Source organism: Podarcis vaucheri (assembly GCF_965113315.1).
Source record: "Podarcis vaucheri genome assembly, chromosome: 7".
In the NCBI taxonomy this organism is placed as follows: Eukaryota; Metazoa; Chordata; class Lepidosauria; order Squamata; family Lacertidae; genus Podarcis; species Podarcis vaucheri.
The window spans coordinates 9177599-9201988 of record NC_138765.1 but is presented as its reverse complement, the minus strand read 5'-3'; the positions used below and the strand labels follow the sequence as shown (position 1 = coordinate 9201988).

At 49.5% G+C, this 24390-nt stretch overlaps 1 protein-coding gene and 2 long non-coding RNA genes across 3 annotated transcripts in view; 1 reads left to right on the top strand and 2 right to left on the bottom strand.

The window, feature by feature from the left end:
* Positions 1 to 707: 707 nt before the first annotated feature.
* On the bottom strand, positions 708 to 4223 carry LOC309537031. The gene is made up of 3 exons (XR_014221773.1): positions 4120 to 4223; positions 2060 to 2168; positions 708 to 1219 (listed from the first exon to the last, which is right to left on the bottom strand). It is a non-coding gene; the product is annotated as an uncharacterized lncRNA (long non-coding RNA).
* Positions 4224 to 9186: 4963 nt separating this feature from the next.
* LOC309537020 lies at positions 9187 to 11544 on the top strand. The gene is made up of 2 exons (XR_014221758.1): positions 9187 to 10986; positions 11199 to 11544. It is a non-coding gene; the product is annotated as an uncharacterized lncRNA (long non-coding RNA).
* PPP5C (protein phosphatase 5 catalytic subunit) overlaps positions 9946 to 24390 on the bottom strand; it is a 34107-nt gene continuing 19662 nt past the window's right edge. Inside the window, exons 7-13 of the mRNA XM_082231158.1 lie at positions 23759 to 23864; positions 20601 to 20743; positions 20414 to 20501; positions 19433 to 19473; positions 18331 to 18509; positions 13135 to 13216; positions 9946 to 11987 (exon numbers count right to left, since the gene is read on the bottom strand). Of these exons, the coding sequence (XP_082087284.1) occupies positions 11925 to 11987; positions 13135 to 13216; positions 18331 to 18509; positions 19433 to 19473; positions 20414 to 20501; positions 20601 to 20743; positions 23759 to 23864 (702 nt within the window). The 3' untranslated portion in view covers positions 9946 to 11924. The remainder of the gene's footprint in view (positions 11988 to 13134; positions 13217 to 18330; positions 18510 to 19432; positions 19474 to 20413; positions 20502 to 20600; positions 20744 to 23758; positions 23865 to 24390) is intronic.

The following is a 24390-nucleotide window of genomic DNA, read 5'->3' as shown; positions in this document are numbered from 1 at the left end:
TCTGTGGACCTTAAGGTCCTCTGTGGGGCATACCAGGAGAGGCGGTCCCGTAGGTACATGGGTCCTAGGCCACATAGGGCTTTAAAGGTCAAAACCAGCACCTTAAACCTGACCCTGTACTCCACCGGGAGCCAGTGCAGTTGGTAAAACACTGGATGAATGTGATCCCGCGGCGAGAACCCCCTAGAGAGCCTCACCGCGGCATTCTGCACCCGCTGGAGTTTCTGGGTCAGCTTCAAGGGCAGCCCCGCTTATTACTCAATTATCTGAGGTGCTGCCCCCACAGCAGAACCTGCCCCCACCCTAAAGAAAGATCAACAACTTTGATTTCCTTAAAAAAAGGAAAAAAAACACCCTCCGTGGCCCCCACCCCAAATCCTGGCTATGCCCCAGAACCCTGCCCCCAAACACCCCAAAATGAAAAGCATTCCTTTTGAACACAGAGACCGATCCGAACCCGCCTTCTTGACACGGTTGCAGGATTGCAGAGGGAAGCAGCTGCCCCCTGTTATGGAAGAGCAGGGCTGCAACTGGCATTTGCCAGTAGGACCCAACCCTCCCTGGCCCTCTTCGCAGGGGATGTTTTGCTGGTTTCGGCCATAGCCAATAGAATTGGTGCTTTTGAATTCTGGTGCTGGAGGAGACTCTTGAGAGTCCCATGGATTGCAAGAAGATCAAACCTCTCCATTCTGAAGGAAACCAGCCCTGAGTGCTCACTGGAAGGACAGATCCTGAAGCTGAGGCTCCAAGACTTTGGCCACCTCATGAGAAGAGAAGACTCCCTGGAAAAGACCCTGATGTTGGGAAAGATGGAGGGCACAAGGAGAAGGGGACGACAGAGGACGAGATGGTTGGACAGTGTTCTGGAAGCTACCAGCATGAGTTTGACCAAACTGCGGGAGGCAATGCAAGACAGGAGGGCCTGGCGTGTTCTGCTCCATGGGGTCACGAAGAGTCGGACACGACTGAACGACTAAACAACAACAACAACAACAAATAGCTCCTTATCCAAGCGCGGTTTGATATTCTTCTCCCAGTGTTTGCCTAGACAGGCTCCTCCATCTACCAGCTCTTGGCCTGACATTTCCTCTGTCTTGAACCTGTTCCTTCTTGCCCTCATTTCTTTTAAGTGTTTCAATGCTTCCTTCCTCTCCCTTTATAGCCTGTCTTTCAAGTAGGCAAATGAGAGAAAGTCCTGCAGCATTTCCCAACCTTCCTCCTGCTGAACAAAGAACATTTTCCACACTGTCCGCTCTTAACCCAGAAAACCACCAACCTTGGAACCAAAGTGGGTTGCAAGGGATTCTGGGTAGAGTGGTACCCAAGATTATAATAGGTCTGGAAACTGAGCCTTATGGGGAACGGTTGATAATCATGGGTACCACTTTACCCAGAATTCCTTGCAACCCACTTTGGCTCCAAGATCGGTGGTTTTCTAGAACACTCCATCATGGTTTTAAATGCATAATTAGGGCATGTCATTCAAGGGGGCGAAACTTAAGTTTGCAAGCTTCTTCATTGAAGGGTCTTGAAAATATTGGGTGCAAGGAATTAAAAACTGCTCCTTTTTGTGATTTGACAACATTTAGCTTGGTAAGTCTACATTTCATGGGGAAAGTGCATGAACTGCTTTCAGAAACCCAATGAATCTGAAAATGTCAATGCTAAATATTAATGGATAACTGCAAGTATTTGGCAATCATTTCTAATTATTTCTAGTTGATTATACACACATTTTACAGAGCAAAACTATAAAGGGACAGCTCCAGCCAATTGTTTTTTTCTTGGGGGGGGGTGCTCAGTACTGGCACCTTTTTTGTTTCCTAGAAGAAAAGCACTGGTTAGAAGTACTTTTTTTAGACAAATAGATCATTGCCAGAAACAAAAACCTTTGATAATTCCAAGCAGCCTGATTGGTACAAATGTGAGCTATATTCTCTGCATGCACTCTTAATAGAGGTGAAGTTTGTTTCAATCTTTTTCTTCTAGCCTAATTGGTTCAAAACTGGGAATGGAATACGACAAGGCTGTATATTGTCTCCCTGCTTATTTAACTTACCGGTATATGCAGAATTCATCATGCGAAAGGCGGGGCTGGATGAATCCCTAGCTGGAATTAAGATTGCCGGAAGAAATATCAACAACCTCAGATATGCAGATGACACAACCTTGATGGCAGAAAGTGAGGAGGAATTAAAGAACCTTTTAATGAGGGTGAAAGGGGAGAGCGCAAAATGTGGTCTGAAGCGCAACATCAAAAAAACGAAGATCATGGCCACTGGTCCCATCACCTCCTGGCAAATAGAAGGGGAAGAAATGGAGGCAGTGAGAGATTTTACTTTCTTGGGCTACATGATCACTGCAGATGGTGACAGCAGTCACGAAATTAAAAGACGCCTGCTCCTTGGGAGAAAGGTGAAGGCAAACCTAGACAGCATCTTAAAAAGCAGAGGCATCACCTTGCCAACAAAGGTCCGTATAGTCAAAGCTATGGTTTTCCCAGTAGTGATGTATGGAAGTGAGAGCTGGACCATAAAGAAGGCTGATCGCCAAAGAATTGATGCTTTTTAATTCTGGTGCTGGAGGAGACTCTTGAGAGTCCCATGGACTGCAAGAAGATCAAACCTCTCCATTCTTAGGGAAATCAGCCCTGAGCGCTCACTGGAAGGACAGATCGTGAAGCTGAGGCTCCAAGACTTCGGTCACCTCATGAGAAGAGAAGACTCCCTGGAAAAGACCCTGATGTTGGGAAAGATGGAGGGCACAGGGAGAAGGGGACGACAGAGGACGAGATGGTGGGACAGAGTTCTCAAAGCTACCAGCATGAGTTTGACCAAACTGCGGGAGGCAGTGGAAGGCAGGAGTGCCTGGCATGCTCTGGTCCAGGGGGTCACGAAGAGTCGGACACGACTAAACAACAACAACAATGTCTGTCACTTAAAATTATGGTTGCCTTTTTATGTAGAAAAGCGATTACCTGTAAACCATCAGTGAATGTCTCAAGCAAAACTGCTCTGACCTGGGTGCAACAGTCCCAATGGGCTTTGACTAAAGCTGTGTTTCTCAAACTTAGGTCCCCAGCTGTTTTTTGGACAACAGTCCCCATCATCCCTGACCACTGGTCCTGCTAGCTAGGGATGATGGGAGTTGTAGTCCAAAAACAGCCAAAGGCCCAAGTTTGGGGAAGCCTGGACTGGAAACAAGGGTGGAATTCACTCAAAGTGACTCAACAATTAATAATAATCCCTTCGCCCTAAGGCCACACAGTTAAAGCACAGTGTTAAAAACTGAAACAACAACCAGATGGAGGTAGGTCCTAAAAATGTTGTTGCAGGAATTTATGTATAGGTTTTTTGGGGGGTTGCCCCTCCAGCAGATATCATGCCCATGCAGCCCACTACCAAAACCAGCACAATCGCTTTTGTGACTTTTGTGATTTGTCCCCACAAAAGACCCCATCACAGTTTCTTCCTATCTATTCAAAGGGCCTTTGCTGCACGATACCAAATGTAACAATTCACTGATAAATGCATCTATGTACTTGCTCACTGGGAAAACTTCAGAAATTCATATAGACCTGTGAGCTCAGCTGCTCAGCAGGCCCTCTGCCTGAGTGATAATCCCTGGCATCCTGATACCTGAGTGCCAGACAGGTAGCCATTCCAGAAATAGCAAACCCAGATGAAGACCAAAGGGTGTGATTAATTTGGCTGGGAAACAGGGAAATGTAAATATCTCTTTTGCTTCCCTTGATGGGTGTTTGGTGGAGGGCAAGGGGAACCATGGGGCAGGGTCCAGGATGCTCAGATTACTGCCACCAGACCTCTCCTTTCATGATGTAACCGTGATGTATGAGTGATGTAGTTTGAGGGGGTGTAACATGGGGATGAGCAACTAATAAAAGTTTGGGTTCTCTTTTGTTTGGGGCTTCCATCTTGTTCCACCTTGTGGCAGGTGGGAGTCCTGTTGCGACAGTCTTCAATCAAGACCAATCCTACTGGCTGCTGTTTTGCTCTGGTATTCCTGGCTGGCGTTCTCAACCCAAGTGTCAAAGGCTAGGTTAGAGGAGTGGGCCTTCAGCATTTGTCGAAAGCTGTACTACGAAGATGCCAGACTCACCTCCGTGGGTTCCAACATTTGGAGAGTGTTTCTCAACTACGGGTCCCCGGCCCAGTAGATGGCAGAATGGAGAGTGTTTTGGCAGCTACAATTGGATCCATTCAATAAGGATACATTCAGAAATACAGATACATTCATGGAAAAATACATTTCAGTGAGGATATATTCAGAAGTGCAATTTTAAAGTCACTAAGAAAGGCACAGCAAAACGACACATTAGATACTGCGAAAATAATACATTCACAAATGATGCATTCTCCAAGGCACAATTTACATTCTTGTAGGGTTCTCAGGCAGAATACTATAATTTGATATTTTATTGGTAGGGTTATTTTCCTCCCCCCCCCCACCCCTCTGACCCTGGCTGTCTTACGACGGGGGGGGGGGCGCAAAGAATGGAAGGGGGCATATTCGGGGGGGGGGGGAGAAGGGTTTTTAATCATCATATTCAGCCCAGTATTCCGGGGTATAAGTTAAAGATGGCAAGGGCAGAGCTGGGATGGGGGCAAAAAAGGGTCTCTTACAGGGAGGGCTCAGGGGGCATATGATGGGAACCTTTCAGGGAGGGAGGGGGCATATTCAGGGAGAGATTAAGGGGGCATATTTAGGGAGAGTTTCAGAGGTGGAGGGGACATATTCTGGGAGGGTATCAGGGGCAAGGGGGCATATTTTGGGAAAGTTTCAGGGGGGAAGGGGCATATTTAGGGAGGGTTTCAGGGGGCAGGGGGCTGAAATATACTACTCAGTACATAACAGGGGCATATTCCAGAGGGGGCTGAAGGGAGAGGGAGCAGAAGAGTGGGACAATTTCTGAGGGGGACTCATGGGGGAGGGGGATATTTTCGGGGGAGACCAGAAGGGAGGGGGATACAGTGTGGATCAAGGGAGAAGGGGACAAAGAGGAAGAAGGCAGGTTTTGGGGTGGGATCAGAAGGGTAATAGTGGGTTTAAGTGGGAGAGAGGGCTTAATTATAAGGGGTGGTCGTCGGGGGGGGCAGGGGGGTTCTTGAGAAGTGCGGAGGGTGGAAACTTGTGGGGTATGAATTATGGGGTTTTGCCAGGTGGGAAGGAATATTTTTGGGATGTGGGGGACAGGAACCCGAGAGATGGGGCGGGCAGGTGGTTTGGGGGATCATGGAGGGATGTTTTGGATTTTGGGGATAGGTATAAGCGGAGCCTGGAGAAAGAGGGTGCTGACAGGTCCCAGCCACGCACTTCGCTCCTTGGTGCAATTTCCTGTGTAGAGTAGAAGGAACAAAGAAAAAAACACACACCTTTTGAGCATTTCTGTGGCTAAAATCTCTGGAGCTAGAAGCATGCCTGGATCCTAACTTTGCCTATGTCTGCTTCCTGTGTATGGTTGCCATACGCTACATTGCCATACATTGATTGATACGTTCCGGATTTCCCCAGACATGTCCAGGATCCCAGTGACAGAATTAGCATCCATGGGGAATTTTGAGAAAGCAGTAAGATGTCCGGGGTCTTCTTTGAAACTTTCCCCAGAAAAGTGCAACAACTTTTGTGTCCTGATTTTTACTTCTTGAAGTACGGCAACCCTAGATGATATACCCGCTGGGATGTCACTGACAAAAAGGACTATGGGCTTCCTAGCCCTGCTGGGGGACCAATTTATCAGCACGCCCCAGAGGGAGTGTGGAAAGTTAAAAACGATGGCTCCCCAACACTCCAGGACTGAGGAGCAAGATAATGGCACATCAGTGAGGCCTTGTCACAAGTGGGGACCCTAGTAGCTGCCTAAGGATGCTATGTGCTACCAGGTTTGTGAGTTTGTGGAGATAAAGGAGCGGAAGGGACCTGAGGAGAAGGATCAGGAGATAAAAAGATAAAGGCAGGGAGAGATGGACAAGCCCTTCCTCAAATGCTAATTCTGGGGTGATGTATTTATGAGGCATACCATCATCCTAGGGACGCGGGTGGCGCTGTGGGTTAAACCACAGAGCCTAGGGCTTGCCGATCAGAAGGTCAGCGGTTCAAATCCCTGCGACGGGGTGAGCTCCCGTTGCTCGGTCCCTGCTCCTGCCAACCTAGCAGTTCGAAAGCACGTCAAAGTGCAAGTAGATAAATAGGTACCGCTCCAGCGGGAAGGTAAACGGCGTTTCTGTGCGCTGCTCCGATTCGCCAGAAGCGGCTTAGTCATGCTGGCCACATGACCCGGAAGCTGTACGCCGGCTCCATCGGCCAATAAAGCGAGATGAGTGCCGCAACCCCAGAGTCGTCCACGACTGGACCTAATGGTCAGGGGTCCCTTTACTTTACCTTATCATCATCCTAGTTCTCCTGAAGCTGCTTCGTCTCAACTGCCATAACTGCTTTGCTTCTGAAGCATCGCGTTTGAATTCACTGGCGTCTCCAGGGACACCCGAACCCAGGCGTTGTGGCACAAACGGCTGCAAATCCCAGGCAACCAAACGGGGATCCTCCAATTTGTTGGTCAAAGTAAACCTCCCCAGCAGTCTGCTTAACGTTGGCCATTTCCCCACCGTCACACTCACCTGGTCCATGGGAGATGATGACTTGGGCAGGCGTTTTGTATCCATCTTCAGTTAGCTGCATAGACTCAGTATCCAGTCACTGTGTGCTTTTTCCAACTCCACCGATTCCCTCATAGATTTGGGGGCAGCACTCCACTGGTTTCTCTTCCTCTGCCTTCATTGGTTGAAATGTCAATTTGCTCAGAGCCCCCCCCCCACTCCACCCCCTTTTAAATCCTTTCCCCCCTGGGTGCGAAAGGACAGAAAGGAGTGGGCTATCTCACCAAGAAGTCCCATTACTTTCAAAGGGAAGCAAAACAACCACCCCAGTTCCAAGGCTTTCTGTGCATACTGGGGGAACCAAAGGCTTTTGCCTTCCACCCCTGGCAATCCCTAATAATAATAATAATAATAATAATTTATTATTTATACCCTGCCCATCTGGCTGGGCTTCCCCAGCCACTCTGGGTGGCTTCCAACCAAATACAGTGGTACCTCGGGTTAAGTACTTAATGCGTTCTGGAGGTCTGTACTTAACCTGAAACTGTTCTTAACCTGAAGCACCACTTTAGCTAATAGGGCCTCCTGCTGCCGCCGTGCCGCCGGAGGACGATTTCTGTTCTCATCCTGAAGCAAAGTTCTTAACCTGTAGCACTCTTTCTGGGTTAGTGGAGTCTGTAACCTGAAGCGTATGTAACCCGAGGTACCGCTGTATTAAAATACAGTAATACCATCAAACATTAAAAGCTTCCCTGGACAGGGCTGCCTTCAGATGTCTTCTAAAAGTTTGGTAGTTGTGGTTCTCTTTGACATCTGGTGGGAGGGCGTTCCACAGGGCGGGTGCCACCACCAAGAAGGCCCTCTGCCTGGTTCTCTGTAACTTGGCTTCTCGCAGTGAGGGAACCGCCAGAAGGTCCTCGGAGCTTGACCTCGGGCAGAACAATGGGGCTGGAGATGCTCCTTCAGATATACTGGGCCGAGGCCATAGCTCCTTTATGCCCTCACTGCTAGCAGGGCAGCCAGAGCAAGAAGCCCTCTACCTTCAAGAGAGGGTCTCCATAGCGGGCGTCACTCTTTGCAGGTGAACGCCCCTCTCCTGATAGGCTGGAGGAACCACATGCTACCTGTCAGGGGCTCAGGAGCAGAGGCACAGGGGAGAGAGGAGATGGAGAGCGAAGGGGAAGGATCTGAGGGCAGCGTAGGGGAGTATGGCAGTAACCCGAGAGATTCCATGAGCTTCTCAAGCGAATCAGAAGATTCCCAGAAGGAGGCGCCGATGGTCAGGGCAAGGGGGGTCCCAGGGAGGACACACCAAGAACGGGGGGCCAGCAGGGACTCCCAAAGCAGCAGCTGGAAATCAGGACCAGCTTCCCCACCAGAGCATAGTGGGGGGGAAGAGTCTCAGGTGTCAGGGGCAGCATCCCCTCCAGCAGGAAGAGAAGATGAGTCGGAACTGGCCACGCCTCTGTCGGAGGGGAGGTCAGGTTCAGCTAGCCTCCCTGAAGGGGGGAGCAGTGACAGGAGCAGTGAAACGGTCAGGAGGAAGGTTGGCGGCTGGGCACGCGCGCCAAGTTCAAATGTACAGGCGCGCGGGACAGCAGAAAGCCCGGATGGGGAACCAGGTCCTAAAGCCCGCCGGAGGCAGGGGGAAGACTCAGGGGACTCAGCGTCAGAAGAGTCTAGAAAGGGGGAGACTCCAGCTGACAGGTGGAACCAGAGGAGGAAAGAGCAGAGGAAGAGGTGGAGCAAGGCCAGAGTCTTAAACTGGTGTATGGGGGGCAGAGACTCAGACGGAGCTTCAGCGGTCTAGAGTTTCAGACGTAGAGCTGCACACTACTGATGTGAAAGACAAACTGAACTTCAATAAAGACTTTTGTATATAACAACGAAGTGGCGCTGGTCCTTTGTGAGCTGGGACCTAGGGCAGTTCTGACACTACCTATTTTAAGGCCCACCCTATTCTTGCGGCTGTAAATTGTCCTAACTTATTTCAAGGTTGCATTTTTATATTGTTGTAACCTCCCCTCGGACCGTGTGGTGAAGGAAATAAATTTCACAAAGCTTGCCAAAATAGGCAAGTCAAAATCCAGTCTTTGTTGGAAATGTAAGGAGGTGGAGGTGGAGGGTACTGTGATGCACTCATGGTGGGGCTGTGGAAGAGTTAAAAATTTGGGGAGTTGCATTAACGAGGAATTTAAAAAGATGCTCAAAATCTCTACAGGAAAAAACCCAGAGGCTTATTTATTGAGTACACTGGGCAAGGATATACCACAAGACAGGAAAACACTATTTTTATACGCTACAGTGGTACCTTGGGTTAAGTACTTAATTCGTTCCGGAGGTCCGTTCTTAACCTGAAACTGTTCTTAACCTGAAGCACTACTTTAGCTAATGGGGCCTCCTGCTGCCACTGCGCTGCTGCCGGAGCACGATTTCTGTTCTCATCCTGAAGCAAAGTTCTTAACCTGAAGCACTATTTCTGGGTTTGTGGAGTCTGTAACCTGAAGCATATGTAACCCAAGGTACCACTGTACTGCCACAGCAAGGCTCCTGCTGGTAGCAAAGAACTGGAAAGGAAATCACATCCCCACAAAAGAAGATTGGCTAAACAAATTAACAGAATTCATTGAAATGGCAACACTAACTGCAGCAATAAGATATCAAACAAACCAGAATTTAAGGCAACAATGGAAATGGTTTGAACACTATATGAGCAAACACTGTTCCAAAAACAACACATTGATCTGTTTAGATTAAGTTTGTAAAGTTGATTTAGAAAAAACAAGAGTAAAACAAGAGGTTTAAGGATCAGAGATAAAAATTGCAATGTGAATAAAAAAATTACAGGCTAAGTGAAGACGAGCACTGGTGGAGGGAAGTCACATGGGTATAGGTAATTTTAACTTTTTGTATGTTTAAGTGGCTGTTCAGTGTTTCTATTATTTTTTCTTGGTATGTAGCGTTTGTGTGTTTATGTCTGTATGTAAATAAATGTGTTTTTAAAAACAACAACAGCTATGGGTCCCTGGTTCTTGTTTGACTACAACTCCCATCACCCCTCACCCCTGGTCCTGCTTGCTAGGGATGATGGGAGTTGTAGTCCAACAACAGCTGGGGACCAAAGTTTGAGAGGGGCTGCCACAGAGAAGGCCCTCTCCCAACCTGCCCCCCTGAGCTTCAGAGAGAGGAGGAACCCTCCTCTGTGATCTTAACACACCAGAGCACGCCTGTGGGGAAGGAGGCCATCTTCCAGATATTTGGGGTCCGAGTTGATTGGGGTTTTAAGAATGAAGCGTTTGGGAAGGAAAAAACTGAGGCTGTACCCAACCTGGCAGGTCTTTCAATAGTTACTTTATTTTAACATCTTTTGTTTAATTACAGACAGTAAAATAGCTCAAATAGGTAGGAGGGCGAGTGGAGAGGAAATCCTGGATGTATAAAAACCCTCCATGGTCAGCATGGAAATAAGAACATCCAAAGTGCTTCTGGAATATTCGCTGGTTTCTCTTTTCGGCCACGATAGGGGAAGAAAGCAGCCTCGTTTCAGTTTGGAAAAGCCGAAATGACGATGCCTTGCCAGAGCGGGAGCAAAAAGGGGAGGTCCCAAGAAGGTGTGAGTGTTTTGGGGGGGGCGGGGAATAGGAGCAACAAAAAAACAAACAAACCACCAAATTTCTCCATTTCCCAGTTCTTCAGCCCTTTGGCAAAGCTGGTCCCCTCAGGCCTGATTCCCCCACCCCCAGGCAGTTTTATCCTCTGGCAACGAAAACGTAAAACACACAAGCTAGGGGAAAGAAATAAAACCATCCAGGAGGGAACCAGGAGCCACAAGGCAGATTCTGCACATCTCCGCTGAGATTGAGGTCTCTCTCTCTCTCTCTCTCTCTCTCTCTCTCTCTCTCTCAACCAAGCTTGTGCAATATCAGAATTGGAAGCCCCCCACCCTGGAGAGAGGACCCTGACCTTCCCAAGATCCCACCAGCAGCATATCCTGGACTAAAAGAGTGATCCCTCCAAATCAGTCACAGGGAAGAGGTCGAGAAGGATCTCGAGAGGATCAAAGCCCCGGAAGCGGTGTTAAGTCTTCCCAGCCCCTGGACAAACGGATCCCCAAAGCCTGCAGATCTCAAGACGGGAGAGTCGTCAAAATGCCCTGATGAATTTCCCCCTCCCCGGAACGCGTAACAATCCCTGCGAGGCTGGAATGAAGGGGGCCCGAAAGCCAAGGGTCAGCCCTACACAATTCCCGAATCCCCTTCCCCAATCCCCTTCCTGTCTCCACCCCAAAATTACCAGAAGCCCCCCTCCCCTGCTCCGCACTGCGCTGGGGACGGTGGCCAGTAATAGTCCATCTGAGGCTAATCCACAGTTGGCATCAGGATGGAAAAAATCACACACACAAACATGCAAACAGGCTACACGTTCTCCTGGGGTTTTCGGCTTGGGCTAGCTGGGAACATGATGACAGGACCAACAAAGTACCCGGGAAGAGATTAGAGCTGGCGGGCAGCTATGCTGAGAAGCCATCTTCGCCCAGAGATGGAAGACCCCCTTGTCACTATGACAAGGTGGCGCAAGAAAGAGGCAGAGGTAACGGAACAGCTCTTCCCCTTGAGCTCCGAGCGCCTGGGCAAACCGAACAGTTTCTCTGCAGCGACGCAGAACCCACGGGAAAGGTGGAAGGGGTCGGGTGTGTTTGCACACACCTAATGGAGTTGAGCTCTGATCTTCCGGGACTGGAGGAGGGGAAGAGGGGAGAGGCTGGCAAAGGCAGCCCTCAACTTCTGCCCCACTCCTCCAGGCTGGTGGCTTGCAGAATCGTGAGTGCTTTCAAGCTGGGAAAAGATGAAGGAGAACTGGTGGGAGGGCAGGGGGAAAAAATCAGAGTAGGTAAGGAATAAATACAGTCTTCCAATATATTAAAAAAAAATTGTTATCTAACGTTCTGGCTGCCGTTTTCTTGTGTTGCCTGTGCGCATTACACAACGCTAGCAAAGGCGAGGGTCGCCCTGGGACAGTAACTGCCTTCTGGGGGTGGGTGGGGGGGTATTACAGACGCAGTCCTCAGCACACACACACCCTGCCGGAGATGCTCAGGCTTAATCATCACCCCACCTGCCAAAATATCCCTTGCTTTGTAGTGAAGGCTGATGTCGGAAGGAAATGTAACCAAAAAAAAGGAAGGAAGGAAGGAAGGAAGGAAGGAAGGAAGGAAGGAAGGAAGGAAGGGGGATTTGTTGTTTGCCTAGCGCAGGGGTCTCCTGGCAAGAAGGTGTGGGGGGGTGCGAGCTGGCAGAGCTGGAGGGCAGCTTACATCATCCCCATTTGCAGCAGCGAATTGGCATACATCATTGGCTTGACGTTCGGATGAGGCTGGGGAAGGAGGAAGAGAGGTTTGGTTAGCAAAGGTGCACCCCCTTCTAGAGCAGGGGTCCTCAAATCAGGTCCCCGTCCCCTTGGTTCCATAAACTCCCCGGTGCCCCCTGTCCCATCAAAAGCACCACTCAGAATTGTAGCAAATTGTTCCAGTTAAAGCTTTTTGGTTTAACTGATTCAGCAAAACCGACACGATTGATCCAGTGCCACCTGCGTGAAAAATATTTTTACACCTTCTGACAAAAAGAAGGGAGAAGGAAATTGATAGCATAAAATGTTTTTACATGACGGCTTCCTGAACATGCACACATCTTCACCTACCACAGGTGTTCAGTAAGTACCATATTTTTCGCTCCGTAAGACGCACTTTTCCCCTCCTAAAAAGTAAGGGGAAATGTGTGTGCGTCTTATGGAGTGAATGCAGGGGGGAGGCAGGCAGGAAAAGCCCCCAAGAGCCACACAAAAGCTCTGCACGGCTCTTGCCGGCTTTTCCCCAGGAGGGAGAAGGGCGTGATGCGGCCAGTCAGTTCCTTCTCCCTCCTCGTAGAAAAGCCCGCAGGAGCCGCGCGCTCCTTAAAGGGTGTGCGGCTCCTGTGGGCTTTTGTAGGAGGTGGGGGAATTGCCGGAGAGGCTGTGCAAGGCTAAAGAAGCCAAGACAGCGAGAGGGATGGATCCCGCTCGCTGTTTTGGCTTCTTTGCTCTTTGGGGCTGGGGGGGAGGGGAACCCGGGCTTCCCCTGGCAGCCCCAAGAAGCTCTCTTTGGGGCTGGGGGGGGGATAATATATTTTTTCTTGATTTCCCCCTCTAAAAACTAGGTGCACTTTATGGTCCGGTGCGCCTTATGGAGCAAAAAATACAGTAATTCATAGGAAAATCAACAGCCAATATGGCTACCTTGTGACTTCTGCCAACTCAGGATTGTGAATACAAACAGACTTGGCCAAATGCAACATCCAGTCAAACTTTCTGCAGTGCAGAAATCTTTTGCCCAATGTGGGACTTGAACCCGCAGCCCTGAGATTAAAGGCCTGTTTGCGTAGCAAGATCCCAGGAAGGGGGCCGAGTGGGAGTTGGGGTATCGGTGCAGGCGCACTTGAGAGCTGCGTGCGACCACTAAGCGCATCGTTCCAGTGCTGTGACTCACCACTGCTGTGAACTGGTGGAATTCCGGCCGCAAGTCTGAGCCTTGCAAGTGGATGTAGGAACCCTTATTGCCCATCTGGTCACTGGGAAAGAGAAGGTGGGGGGATAGAAGAGGGTTAGGGCAGCATTTTCTCAGGGTTTTCAGAATCCCCTGCCCGTCCCCCAGAAAAAGGCGGGGAGCGCCATCAAAGGAGGGCATGAACGGTTTTTGCACATTATGGGGGCTAACAGGCTGATAAAAGGCACGACAGGAAGACCCAAAGCAGAGGAACGGTGGATCAAAATTTGGGGCACTGCCAAGCTTACAAGTATGGTTAGGGTTAAGGCATGTGGTTCCTGAGAGGTTGCCCAGAAAGGAACATGGCCCTTTGGCTGAGAAGGGATCTCTATCCTTGATTTAAAGGCTCTCAAGTTAAGGCCAGCAGCTGGCTAAGTGTCCCACCGACCTAAGGCGGCTTCCAGGGTCCCTCTCCGAGGGAGGCAGCCTTTGTTAAAGAAGACCTCCCAACCTCTCTGCCTGACAGAAGCAAGCCAGCAGAAAACCACAAGCTGGAGTTAACTTTTTATCAGCACAAACAGGATGATGATGATGATGATGATGATGATGATAATTCATTATTTATACCCCGCCCATCTGGCTGGGTTTCCCCAGCCACTCTGGGCGGCATCCAAAACACTAAAATACAATAACCTATAAAACATTAAAAGCTTCCCTAAACAGGGCTGCCTTCAGATGTCTTCTAAAAGTCCGGTAGTTGTTGTTCTCCTTGACATCTGGTGGGAGGGCGTTCCACAGGCCGGGTGCCACCACTGAGAAGGCCCTCTGCCTGGTTCCCTATAACTTGGCTTCTCACAGCGAGGGAACCGCCAGAAGGCCCTCGGCGCTGGACCTCAGTGTCCGGGCAGAACGATGGAGGTGGAGATGCACCTTCAGGTCTACTGGGCCTTTGAGGCCGTTTAGGGCTTTAAAGGTCAGCACCAACACTTTGAATTGTACTCAGAAATGTACTGGGAGCCAGTGTAGGTCTTTCAAGACCGGTGTTATGTGGTCTCAGCGGCCGCTCCCAGTCACCAGTCTAGCTGCCACATTCTGGATTAGTTGTAGTTTCTAGGTCACCTTCAAAGGTAGCCCCACGTAGAGCCCATTGCAGTAGTCCAAGCGGGAGATAACTTGAGCATGCACCACTCTGGCGAGACAGTCTTCGGGCAGGTAGGGTCTCAGCCTGCGTACCAGATGGAGCTGGTAAACAGCTGCCCTGGACACATAATTGACCTGCACAGGAGGGTCAGGCCTACATCTCTGGCAGTTCTTGCCCCCATGAAGCAGTTGCTGAGGCGGAAGGTCCCTGCCTCCCGCATCTGCCTAAGTCCTATCCTCTCCAGGGCCTTCCCAACCGATCTGAGACTACACCTGCGTGAAGCTAACTTCTCCTCCACTCTCTTCATGCCTCTCCTGGTCCTGGGAAACAAGGGTGGGGGAGGAGAGTTTGTCACAGTGTAGCCTTATTGGAGTTCACCGATTGGGTCTGCGTTGCTCCCGGACAGGAGGAAGGAAGTCAAATGACACCGAGGGTTGGTTCAGAGAAAGAGTTCTTTATTTCTGCTCTCCGGATAGCAGAAGGGACCTGCATGGTGTGTCCACAGCAAGTCCAAAGAAATGACAAGTTTCATGCAGTATATATATCCTCCAGGCACCCTCTCCTTCCTTCCCCAGGAACCCAAGCACGTCAGCCTATACACGCAGGTTGACATCACAGATGTTCCTGTTCCAGTATTCTTAACCATAAACGGGTATTCCTTCCTGTACTTCTGACCATAAAAAGGTATTCCTGTTCCTACTCTTATCTTGGAGCAAGAGGTCACCAACTCCAAGAACACACTCTGGTGCTGTTCCCGGACTAGGTCTGTGCGTCAGGACGTAAGATAAGATCTAGACATGTCATCCCTACTCCGCTGGAACAGCCAAGGTCATCATTGCCATCATGAACTGATAAAGGAGAGGGCTCTGAGCACTTGTTTATACAGCCGGGTTGTTGTTTATACATTGACTCAGAGCTCAAGTTAATGGATTTTAGCTAAGGAAAAATAGGGATTTTGGCGCCCGTTTCAAACTGCCTGCACAGTCAGTTTTGGGTTTGGGAAACCCACTCCTTCAACAGCAGGAGGGGGAAAGACCCCCTGGCTCCTTCGCCATTCTGACTCCTCTCTGCCTCTTGGCCTCCTGCTTCAGCTTCTGTTAACCCTCTAGCTGCCAACACTTTCTCCTCCCAGCCTTCTCCCTTGTGACCCCTTGACGTCGTCCCACCACCGCTCCCCAGGCTAGGACCCTTCTTTCCTTGGGGGTTCCCCAGCTGGTTCCTGCCCCTATTCCTCTGCATTCAACCAGTCTGCCCTCCGAGCAGCACTCTCTGCTTTCCGGTCAATGGCTGCCATCACCCTCTGTTGGCTAAGTTCCACCTTCACTGTCGGAGGCAGGAAATGCTTCTGAATGCTGGTTGCCAGAAACCACAGCAGAGACTGGCTATTGTGTTCAGGCCATGCTTGCATCTTCTGGTCGGCCGCTGTGAGAACAGGATCCTGGACTAGACAGGCCAGACTGGACCCAGCCGCCAGGCTCTCCTCCTGCCCCAGCCGTCCAAGCGGGAATTAGAGCACCACCTGCCAGTTAACTCTTTCCCTAGGCTGATGTATTTATATTGCAACTACAGCTGAAGGAGATAGAATGGCTGGAGCGATATGGGACTTTTTGGAATAATGGATTAATATTAGGTAAAGAAAGAAGAAAAAAATACGGACAAATAATTATTACACGTAGCAGTAAGGATATACAGTGGTACCTCTGGTTGTGAACGGGATCCGTTCCGGAGGCCCGTTCGCAACATGAAAAGACCTTGCAGGACAATGCCTTCAGAAACACTGTTGGGTGCTTTCTGTAAAATATATGCCCTATTGGATCAGTTAAGTCAGAAGATGGATTTTATGACTAATGCTGCCAGAGCCTTTGATCAGGTAGTGGAAAATTATATGGAGCCCACTCAGGAACTAAAACAGGAGTGTGCCACAACAGAACAACAGAAAGAAGAGGATCTTGCTGAATCTGGGACGCCAGGGATGGAGGGACTTTTGGCCCAGCAGGAAAATGAGCCTTTGGATTTGACAAACGAACTTGGAAAAAAACAAGACTTGGAAAGATAAAGTTTGGATTGAACTGGAAATGGGGTGTTGGACTGACCCCCCTATGCAGGGATGTTTGGACTTTCCGAGTCTGGTAATGGGCTGTCAGAGGCTTGGAGCTGTTGGGACTTCCAATTTTGGAGGGAATCTGAAATATGTTTTAAAACATCACATGGAGCTTAGTCTGGACTATGAGAAAGGGGCTGATTTGTTGAAAAGGGTCAAAAACACTACTAAGGTGGAGTTCCCGCGAGTGAAAGGAAAATATGAAGAAGAGCTGTGAAAGGGACATGGAAGTGATTTGAAGGCTTTAGATATAAGAGCACCAGGTTAATGTGCCAGACAAATGGGACAAAAAAGACTGACAATCCCGGGACCGGGGGGAGGGGACACTGGAAGAAGATTGGATTGTTTTTATTCTATTGTATTTCTTTTTATTACCAGAAATGTTTTATGAACGTTGGAAAAATGAAATTACTTGGCTCTTGTAAAAATGTTTAACTAAGAACTAGGTAAAAAGGTAATGGTTATGAGAAGTTAGTAAAAATAAGATTTAAGTTTTAAGCTTTAAGGTTGTTTTTATAAGACAAGATGATAATAGAGTAAGGTAACGTAATGACAGAATATTATGAATTATGGAAAGGATTTGTTGTGACAACTATTAATCAAGATACAAGAGATGGGAGGAGGAGGAGGTCATGGAAAGAAGGTAATGAAAATGGAGAATTTGAAAGTGATGGTTTTCTTTTTTCTTTTTCTGTTTTTGTTTTTTTGTAATTTTGTCTTTTTTCTGTGTAATTTTAAAAATTGTTTGTTTCAATAAATATCATTATATAAAAAAAGAAAAGAGCGCAACCCGCAGCGGCGCATCTGCGCACACGTGGGTTGCGATTCGTCACTTCTGCGCATGCGCATGTCATCATTTTGCGCTTGTGCACATGCGCGAGCAGCAAAACCCAGAAGTAAACCTTTCCGGTACTTCCGGTTCGCCGCGGGACATAACCTGAAAGAACGTAACATGAAGCAAACGTAACATGAGGTATGACTGTAGATCTTCACTTGTGGACTAATAAATTGTTGGATGCGTTAATACGAATAGAACTCATAAATATTGTGTTTGTTGAATATGGGGCTATTATTATGATTGGAATACAACTAGATTAAGTAAGATTTTGGAAGCAGAATTTTTTTAAAAAAATATTAAACCTGTAATTCTAGCACATGGGGAGCCACCAAAATTATACAATTGGATATTTGATTAATTGATACAGTCATACCTCGGGTTAAAGACGCTTCAGGTTAAATCCTTAAAGGTTGTGTCCCGCAGTGACCCGAAGTACCGGATGGGTTACTTCCGGGTTTCGCCACTTGCATATGCGCAGACGCTCAAAAGGACATCACGCGCATGCGCAGAAGCGGCGTATCGTGACCTGCGCACATGGGTTGTGTTCTGCTCAGGTTGCGGACAGGGCTCCGGAACGGATCCCGTTTGCAACCAGAGGTACCACTGTATTTGATTTGGTATTGTGATTTGATATGGATATAACAAGGTGTATTTTGGATTTTTAGGGACGCGGGTGGCACTGTGGGTTAAACCACAGAGCCTAGGACTTGCCGATCAGAAGGTCAGCAGTTCAAATCCCCGCGACAGGGTGAGCTCCCGTTGCTCAGTCCCTGCTCCTGCCAACCTAGCAGTTCGAAAGCACGTCAAAGTGCAAGTAGATAAATAGGTACCACTCTGGAAGGAAGGTAAACGGCGTTTCCGTGCGCTGCTCTGGTTCGCCAGAAGCGGCTTAGTCATGCTGGCCACATGACCCGGAAGCTGTACGCCGGCTCCCTCGGCCAGTAAAGCGAGATGAGCGCCGCAACCCCAGAGTCAGCCACGACTGGACCTAATGGTCAGGGGTCCCTTTACCTTTACTATTTTGGATTTTTGTAACTGAAAACTAATAAAAAATTGTTTATATATAAAAAAATAGGAAGTAGAGCACTACCACGGCAGCATGCCCCTTCACTCACTCACCAGTAGTTGGGGGCAGAGAAGACAGTGACGCACTTGCCATCATGAGCCATCTCATACCCTTCCGGCTTGACTTCGTGGCTGCGGATGATGTAATCTAGGTGGTTGCGTTCAAGGAAGCTTTTGGTGACGTCAGGCCCGAACTGGCAGCTCACGCCACGCTTGCTGATGGACCGGCCGTTCTGGGAGGAGGAGAGAAAGACACCCTTGGATGCAACAGCAGCCTTATAAACATGAGATGGGGGTTGGGGGGTTGGGTGCCCAGTATGCAGGCGACACCAAGAAATCCACTGGTATTCATCTGTCTCAGGAGACAGAATCGGGCAAAAAGGAAAAGAGCTCTACAGCAGAATTCCCCAAGCTTGGGTCTCTTGCTGTTGTTGAACTACAAGTCCCATCATCCCTAGCTAACAGGACCAGTGGTCAGGGATGATGGGAACTGTAGTCCAAAAGCAGCTGGACCCAAGTTTGGAGAACCCTGCTCTATAAGGCAGGAGGAGGAGGAGGAGGAGGAGGAGGAGGAGGAGGAGGAGGAGAAGAAGAAGAAGAAGAAGAAGAGGAGGAGGAGGAGGAGTTGTTTGGATTTGATATCCCGCCTTTCACTCCCCTTCAGGAGTCTCAAAGCGGCTAACATTCTCCTTTCCCTTCCTCCCCCACAACAAACGCTCTGTGAGGTGAGTGGGGCTGAGAGACTTCAGAGAAGTGTGACTGGCCCAAGGTCACCCAGCAGCTGCATGTGGAGGAGCGGGGAAGCGAACCCGGTTCCCCAGATTACGAGACTACCGCTCTTAACCACTACACCACACTGGCTCTCTCTCACTGGATAGAGAAGGCCGTACTAGAGGTGGTGCCGCTATGTATATCGAAGGCAGCACTCAGCCCAGCAAAGGGGCAGACTCCTCCACAGAATCATTGTGGGAGGGGATACCAGGCCCCAAGAGTAATTTAGTCCTGGAGAAATGCTACCGTCCCTCCCCACCCGGTCAAAATGCCCATGGAGATCTCGAGATGAAGAATGACATCAAGGAAGCATCCGAAAGAGGAGACGTTGTAGTCATGGAGCAATGGGCACACAGCTCATGAGTCTCACCAAAGCAAGACCTACCTGGGGTTGAGGGTCTGACCAGAGCAAGTCGCACATGGGACCTGCAAATGAGAAGGAGGCGAGTTCAATACATGAGCGGGGAGGAACGCAGGCACAGAAAGTGAGGCCTGTGGCTGGTGGAAACCAATGATGGCTGCCAGCTGACTGCCGATCAACCACCTCGGACTCTGCGATTGCCAGGTGAGGCCTTGCTGGTGGTGCCACCACTGGGGGATGCCTGGCTGGCACTGAGTCGTAACAGGGCCTTTCCTGTGGCGGCCCTCCAGTTGTGGAACGACCTCCCTAGTGAGGCGCGCCAGACTCTCCATCACTGTTAACTTTCAGGAGGTATTTGAAAACATTCCTGTTTGCACCCAGGCACGTGGTGGCTGAAGACTACTGTTCTGGGCAACCCTAAGGTCACTGGGCGGAAGAATGGCTCTTAATTGTATGGCTCTTAATAATATGTTTTGTTTTGTTTTAATTTTGAATAAAAAAGTTTTGTTCTTTTTTAAAAAGAACAGTTTCCCCTCTCTTGTGCAAATTTATGCCCATTTAAATCGCATAGCCCAGAGTTTCCTAAACGCGGTGGATCTCTGGCTGTTTTTTGGACAACAGTTGCCATCATCCCTGACCCCTGGTCCTGCTAGCTAGGGATGATGGGAGTTGTAGTCCCAAAACAGCTGGAGGCCCAAGTTTGGGAAACCCTGGCGTGGTCGACCAAAACCTGATGCAATGAATCAACAAATATTTCCTTTCGTGACTATTCCCTTGCTCATAGCATTGATAGCCATACCTTCTGGGGCAGAGCACCAGGAAGGTCCCAGCTTCAGCACCTCCAGGTAGGAAAGCAGCTGCTGCCAGTCAGTGCGAACAATATGGAGCTAGCTGGACCAATCGTCTGGCTCATTGTAAGGCGACTTGCTTTGCTCCTATGGGTACACAAGGCTACCCAATCCCCAGCAGACAAATCATTCCACCCCAGTCCCCGCCACCGCTCACCCGAATCTGGAGGTTGCCGATTCCTCTCGATCTTCCTGATATCGTCTAACGTTATGCCGTCTTCACTGAAGAGGCCACCGTGCATTATCTACCCAGGGGGAGAGAAGAGGAGAAGGAACAGCAAGGGTCACAAAGAGTGCTCAGCTGAGCTGCGGTCCCCCACCCACCCAAGCGGCCGGCTGCTCACCAAGACTTTGCCGTTGATGCACTGCGCCAGAGGTAGCCACTCAAAGACTTCGCTGAAGAGCTCAAACATCTGGGCTGTGTATTTGGCTTTGACCTCTCCCTCAAACCCATAGATCTGGTTCATATTGTCCGTTTCGTGGTTCCCTAAAGAGCAGCAGGAGTTAAAAGGCCAAAATGAAGGGGGATTTTGGTTTGAGTTTGCAGGAAAGGGCTTCACCCTACCTCCCATCCCTAAACTTCAGGGCTGATGATATTACAGTCGTACCTCGGAAGTCGAACGGAATCCGTTCCAGAAGTCCATTTGAATTCTAAAACTTTCGGAAACCGAAGCACGGCTTCTGATTGGGTACAGGAAGCTCCTGCAGCCAATTGGAAGCCGCGGAAGCCCCGTCGGACGTTTGGCTTCCAAAAATAGTTTGCAAACCAGAACAGTCACTTCCGGGTTTGCACGTTCGGAGCCAAAACATTTGAGAACTAAGCTGTTTGAAAACCAAGGTACGACTGTATCATCATCATCATCATCATGCCACTCATCTGACAGGGTTGCAAAAGCCACTCTGAGCAGCTTCCAACAAAATACAGTGGTGCCCCGCAAGACGAATGCCTCGCAAGACGGAAAACTTGCTAGACGAAAGAGTTTTCCGTTTTGGAGGTGCTTTGCAAAACGAATCTCCTATGGGCTTGCTTCGCAAGACGACAATGTCTTGCGAGTTCCTGCTGGTTTTTTTTCCTTCCCCCCCTTTTGCTAAGCCGCTAAGCCGCTTATCAGCTGATCCGATCAGCAGATAAGCCTCTAAAAGCCGCTAATAGCGCTAATCCGCTAATCCTTCAATGGGCTTGCTTCGCAAGACGAAAAAACCGCTAGACGAAGAGAATCACAGAACGGATTCTTTTCGTCTTGCGAGGCACCACTGTATTAGAAAATAAAATCTAAGGATGCTGAGAGTTGTTTGTGTTGGGATACTGCCGGGGAGACTGGGGCATCAGGTAAGTCCCCAGCTGGCTCCAGCCACCGGCCGGCAACCGGTCTCCCTTGGAACAGCATCAAATAGCGACACGAGCCTCAGATACGTTTAGAGACTCGGCACGCTCTTATCAGCAGAGTAAATAAATCTTCTCACAACGGGAGTGGCGGACAGAGAAATGTGTAAGCATATTTACAGCATTTATTCAGCATAGTTCAGAAACAAAGGAAAAAAATGTCTGCTTCCCTTCGTGTCCAGCAAATAGAAATACTAGCAAAAGCAATATACAAAATGGAAGTTGCCAGCAGACTGTGCTGGAAGTAAACAGGCATGTGACACACAACAGTCATGCCTGTTCCCTTTTAAGGTGGAACGGAACTACTGTATTTTTCGCTCCATAAGACGCACCTAGTTTTTAGAGGAGGAAAACAAGAAAGCAATGCAAAGCCTCTTAAGCAAAGAGGCAGGAGTGATCCCGCTGCACTCAAGAGGCTTTGCGTGGCTATCCCCGAAGCTAGAAGAGAAAGAGAGATCGGTGCGCACCAATCACTCATGCTCTTCTGGCTTCTGAGATAGCTGCGCAGCCTCTTCAGGGCAGCGGGATGAAGGCTCCCCGCCTCCCTGAAGAGGCTGCGCGTGGCTAAGCCAGAAGCTAGAACAGCGATAGGGAGCGCTGCACAGCGATCCCTCTCGCTGTTCTGTCTTCTGGGATAGCTGCGCAGCCTGCATTCGCTCCGTAAGACGCACACACATTTCCCCTTACTTTTTAGGAGGGGAAAAGTGTGTCTTATAGAGCGAAAAACACGGTATATCCTAACAGTTTGGAGAACCCCTGATTCCCCTCCCAGAACTAACATTCCCAGAGTGGTTAACCATCAATCCCTCTTCCCAGGGAACTCTGGGAACCGCAGCTCTGGGAGGGGGGGGAGGTCTCCTAACAACTCTCAGCACCCACAACAAATGACAGCTCCCAGGAGTCTTTGGGGGAAGTCACAGCTGTCTAGAGCGCCAGGGAGCAAAGAGAGTTGGTACAAAGTGACTCCTCTGCAACATCTCAGAAGATGGAGCCTGGTGTTTTTTGGGAATGTGTAGTGCAGCAGAACGTGGCAAACCGAAGACCCACCTGCTCTCACATTCTGCTTTCGCAGTGGCCCCACCGATGCATGTGGGAAGCTTGCAAGCAGGTTGAATGACGGCCATTGTCCTCTCCACCATACCCGTGTTTCCCCAGTGTGGTGTAGTGGTTAAGAGCGGTAGTCTCATAATCTGGGGAACCGGGTTCGCTTCCCCGCTCCTCCACCTGCAGCCGCTGGGTGACCTTGGGCCAGTCACACTTCTCTGAAGTCTCTCAGCCCCACTCGCCTCACAGAGTGTTTGTTGTGGGGGAGGAAGGGAAAGGAGATTGTTAGCCGCTTTGAGACTCCTTAAAGGGAGTGAAAGGCGGGATATCAAATCCAAACTCTTCTTCTTCTTCTTCCCCACAGATGGCATTCAGGGGCATGCTGCCTTCAAGAGGGAAGAGGGAGCACACCCAGCAAGGTCCCCCAAGAACAAAACAAAGCTGGGAAGCTAGAGCCACCCCCTTGGCCCGGAGAGACGCACAATCTCAAGAGGAAAGCGGCAGGGATGCACTCAGCAAGCAGCTCAGGAATGCGGGCTCGTTACACTAAAAGCTCGTCACGGAAACCATAGGGTGGCATGGGAGGAGTGCCAGGCTTTTGAAGCCATATACGTGGGGCAGGGCGAGTGGCAAGAGGTTTCTAAAAGCATTTGATAAAGGCAGGAGGAGGATTCAAATCACAAGAAACGAGATTCTGACTTCTGAATACCAGATGCTGGAAACCACAGCAGAGGAGAAGAAGAGGATTTGATATCCCGCTTTATCACTACCCGAAGGAGTCTCAAAGCAGCTAACATTCTCCTTTCCCTTCCTCCCCCACAACAAACACTCTGTGAGGTGAGTAGGGCTGAGAGACTTCAGAGAAGTGTGACTAGCCCAAGGTCACCCAGCAGCTGCATGTGGAGGATCGGAGACGCGAACCCGGTTCACCAGATTACGAGTCTACCACTCTTAACCACTACACCACACTGACTCAAATCCTGCTTGCAGCCATCCGACAGGTATCTGGCTGGGCAGACGTTGGACTAGATGGGCCAATGGCCTGATCTGGCAGGGCTCTTCTGATGTTCTTACCTCGAAGTAGGTGGAAATGATCTGGATATAGCAGCTTAAAACCGAAGAGCGTCAGGATCACCTCCACGGAGAAGGAGCCACGATCAACAAAGTCCCCGTTGAATATCTGTGGTTGGGAAGCGGCTGTGCTCAAGGGAAAAAACCGTAAAATGCGGCCTTTGCATGGCAGGTCCATGTGGATTCCACACTTGCCCGCCCCAGCTTCCTTCTTGTCATCTGATACATCTCTTCCCCAAGAAATGCCATGCCTTGTCTAGAGCTCTTGGGAGGGCAAGCAAGACAGGTAAACACAAACTCAAGGATAGGTTGCCGTGATGGGGCCGAGGGTGACAATAAAAGCAGGTGCCAAACGTGACTTCGGAAGAGCTCAGGGAGCAATGACAGTAGCAGGTAAACGTCACTATGCAAGGATCCTGCCCTCAGAGCAAAAAGACAAAATGAAAGGGAGGGATGAGAGAGGTTTACCTGGATGAACCTCCAGAACATTCCAGCTCCCGTGGTTCTACGGAGGCTCTGAAAACAAGCTCTGAAAGCATGACCCTAGGCATGTTTACACGGAAGTCCCATGAGCTCAAGGGGGGCTTGTTCTGTAGTAAGGGCATCTAGGATTGCAGACTGAATGTGGATCCCAG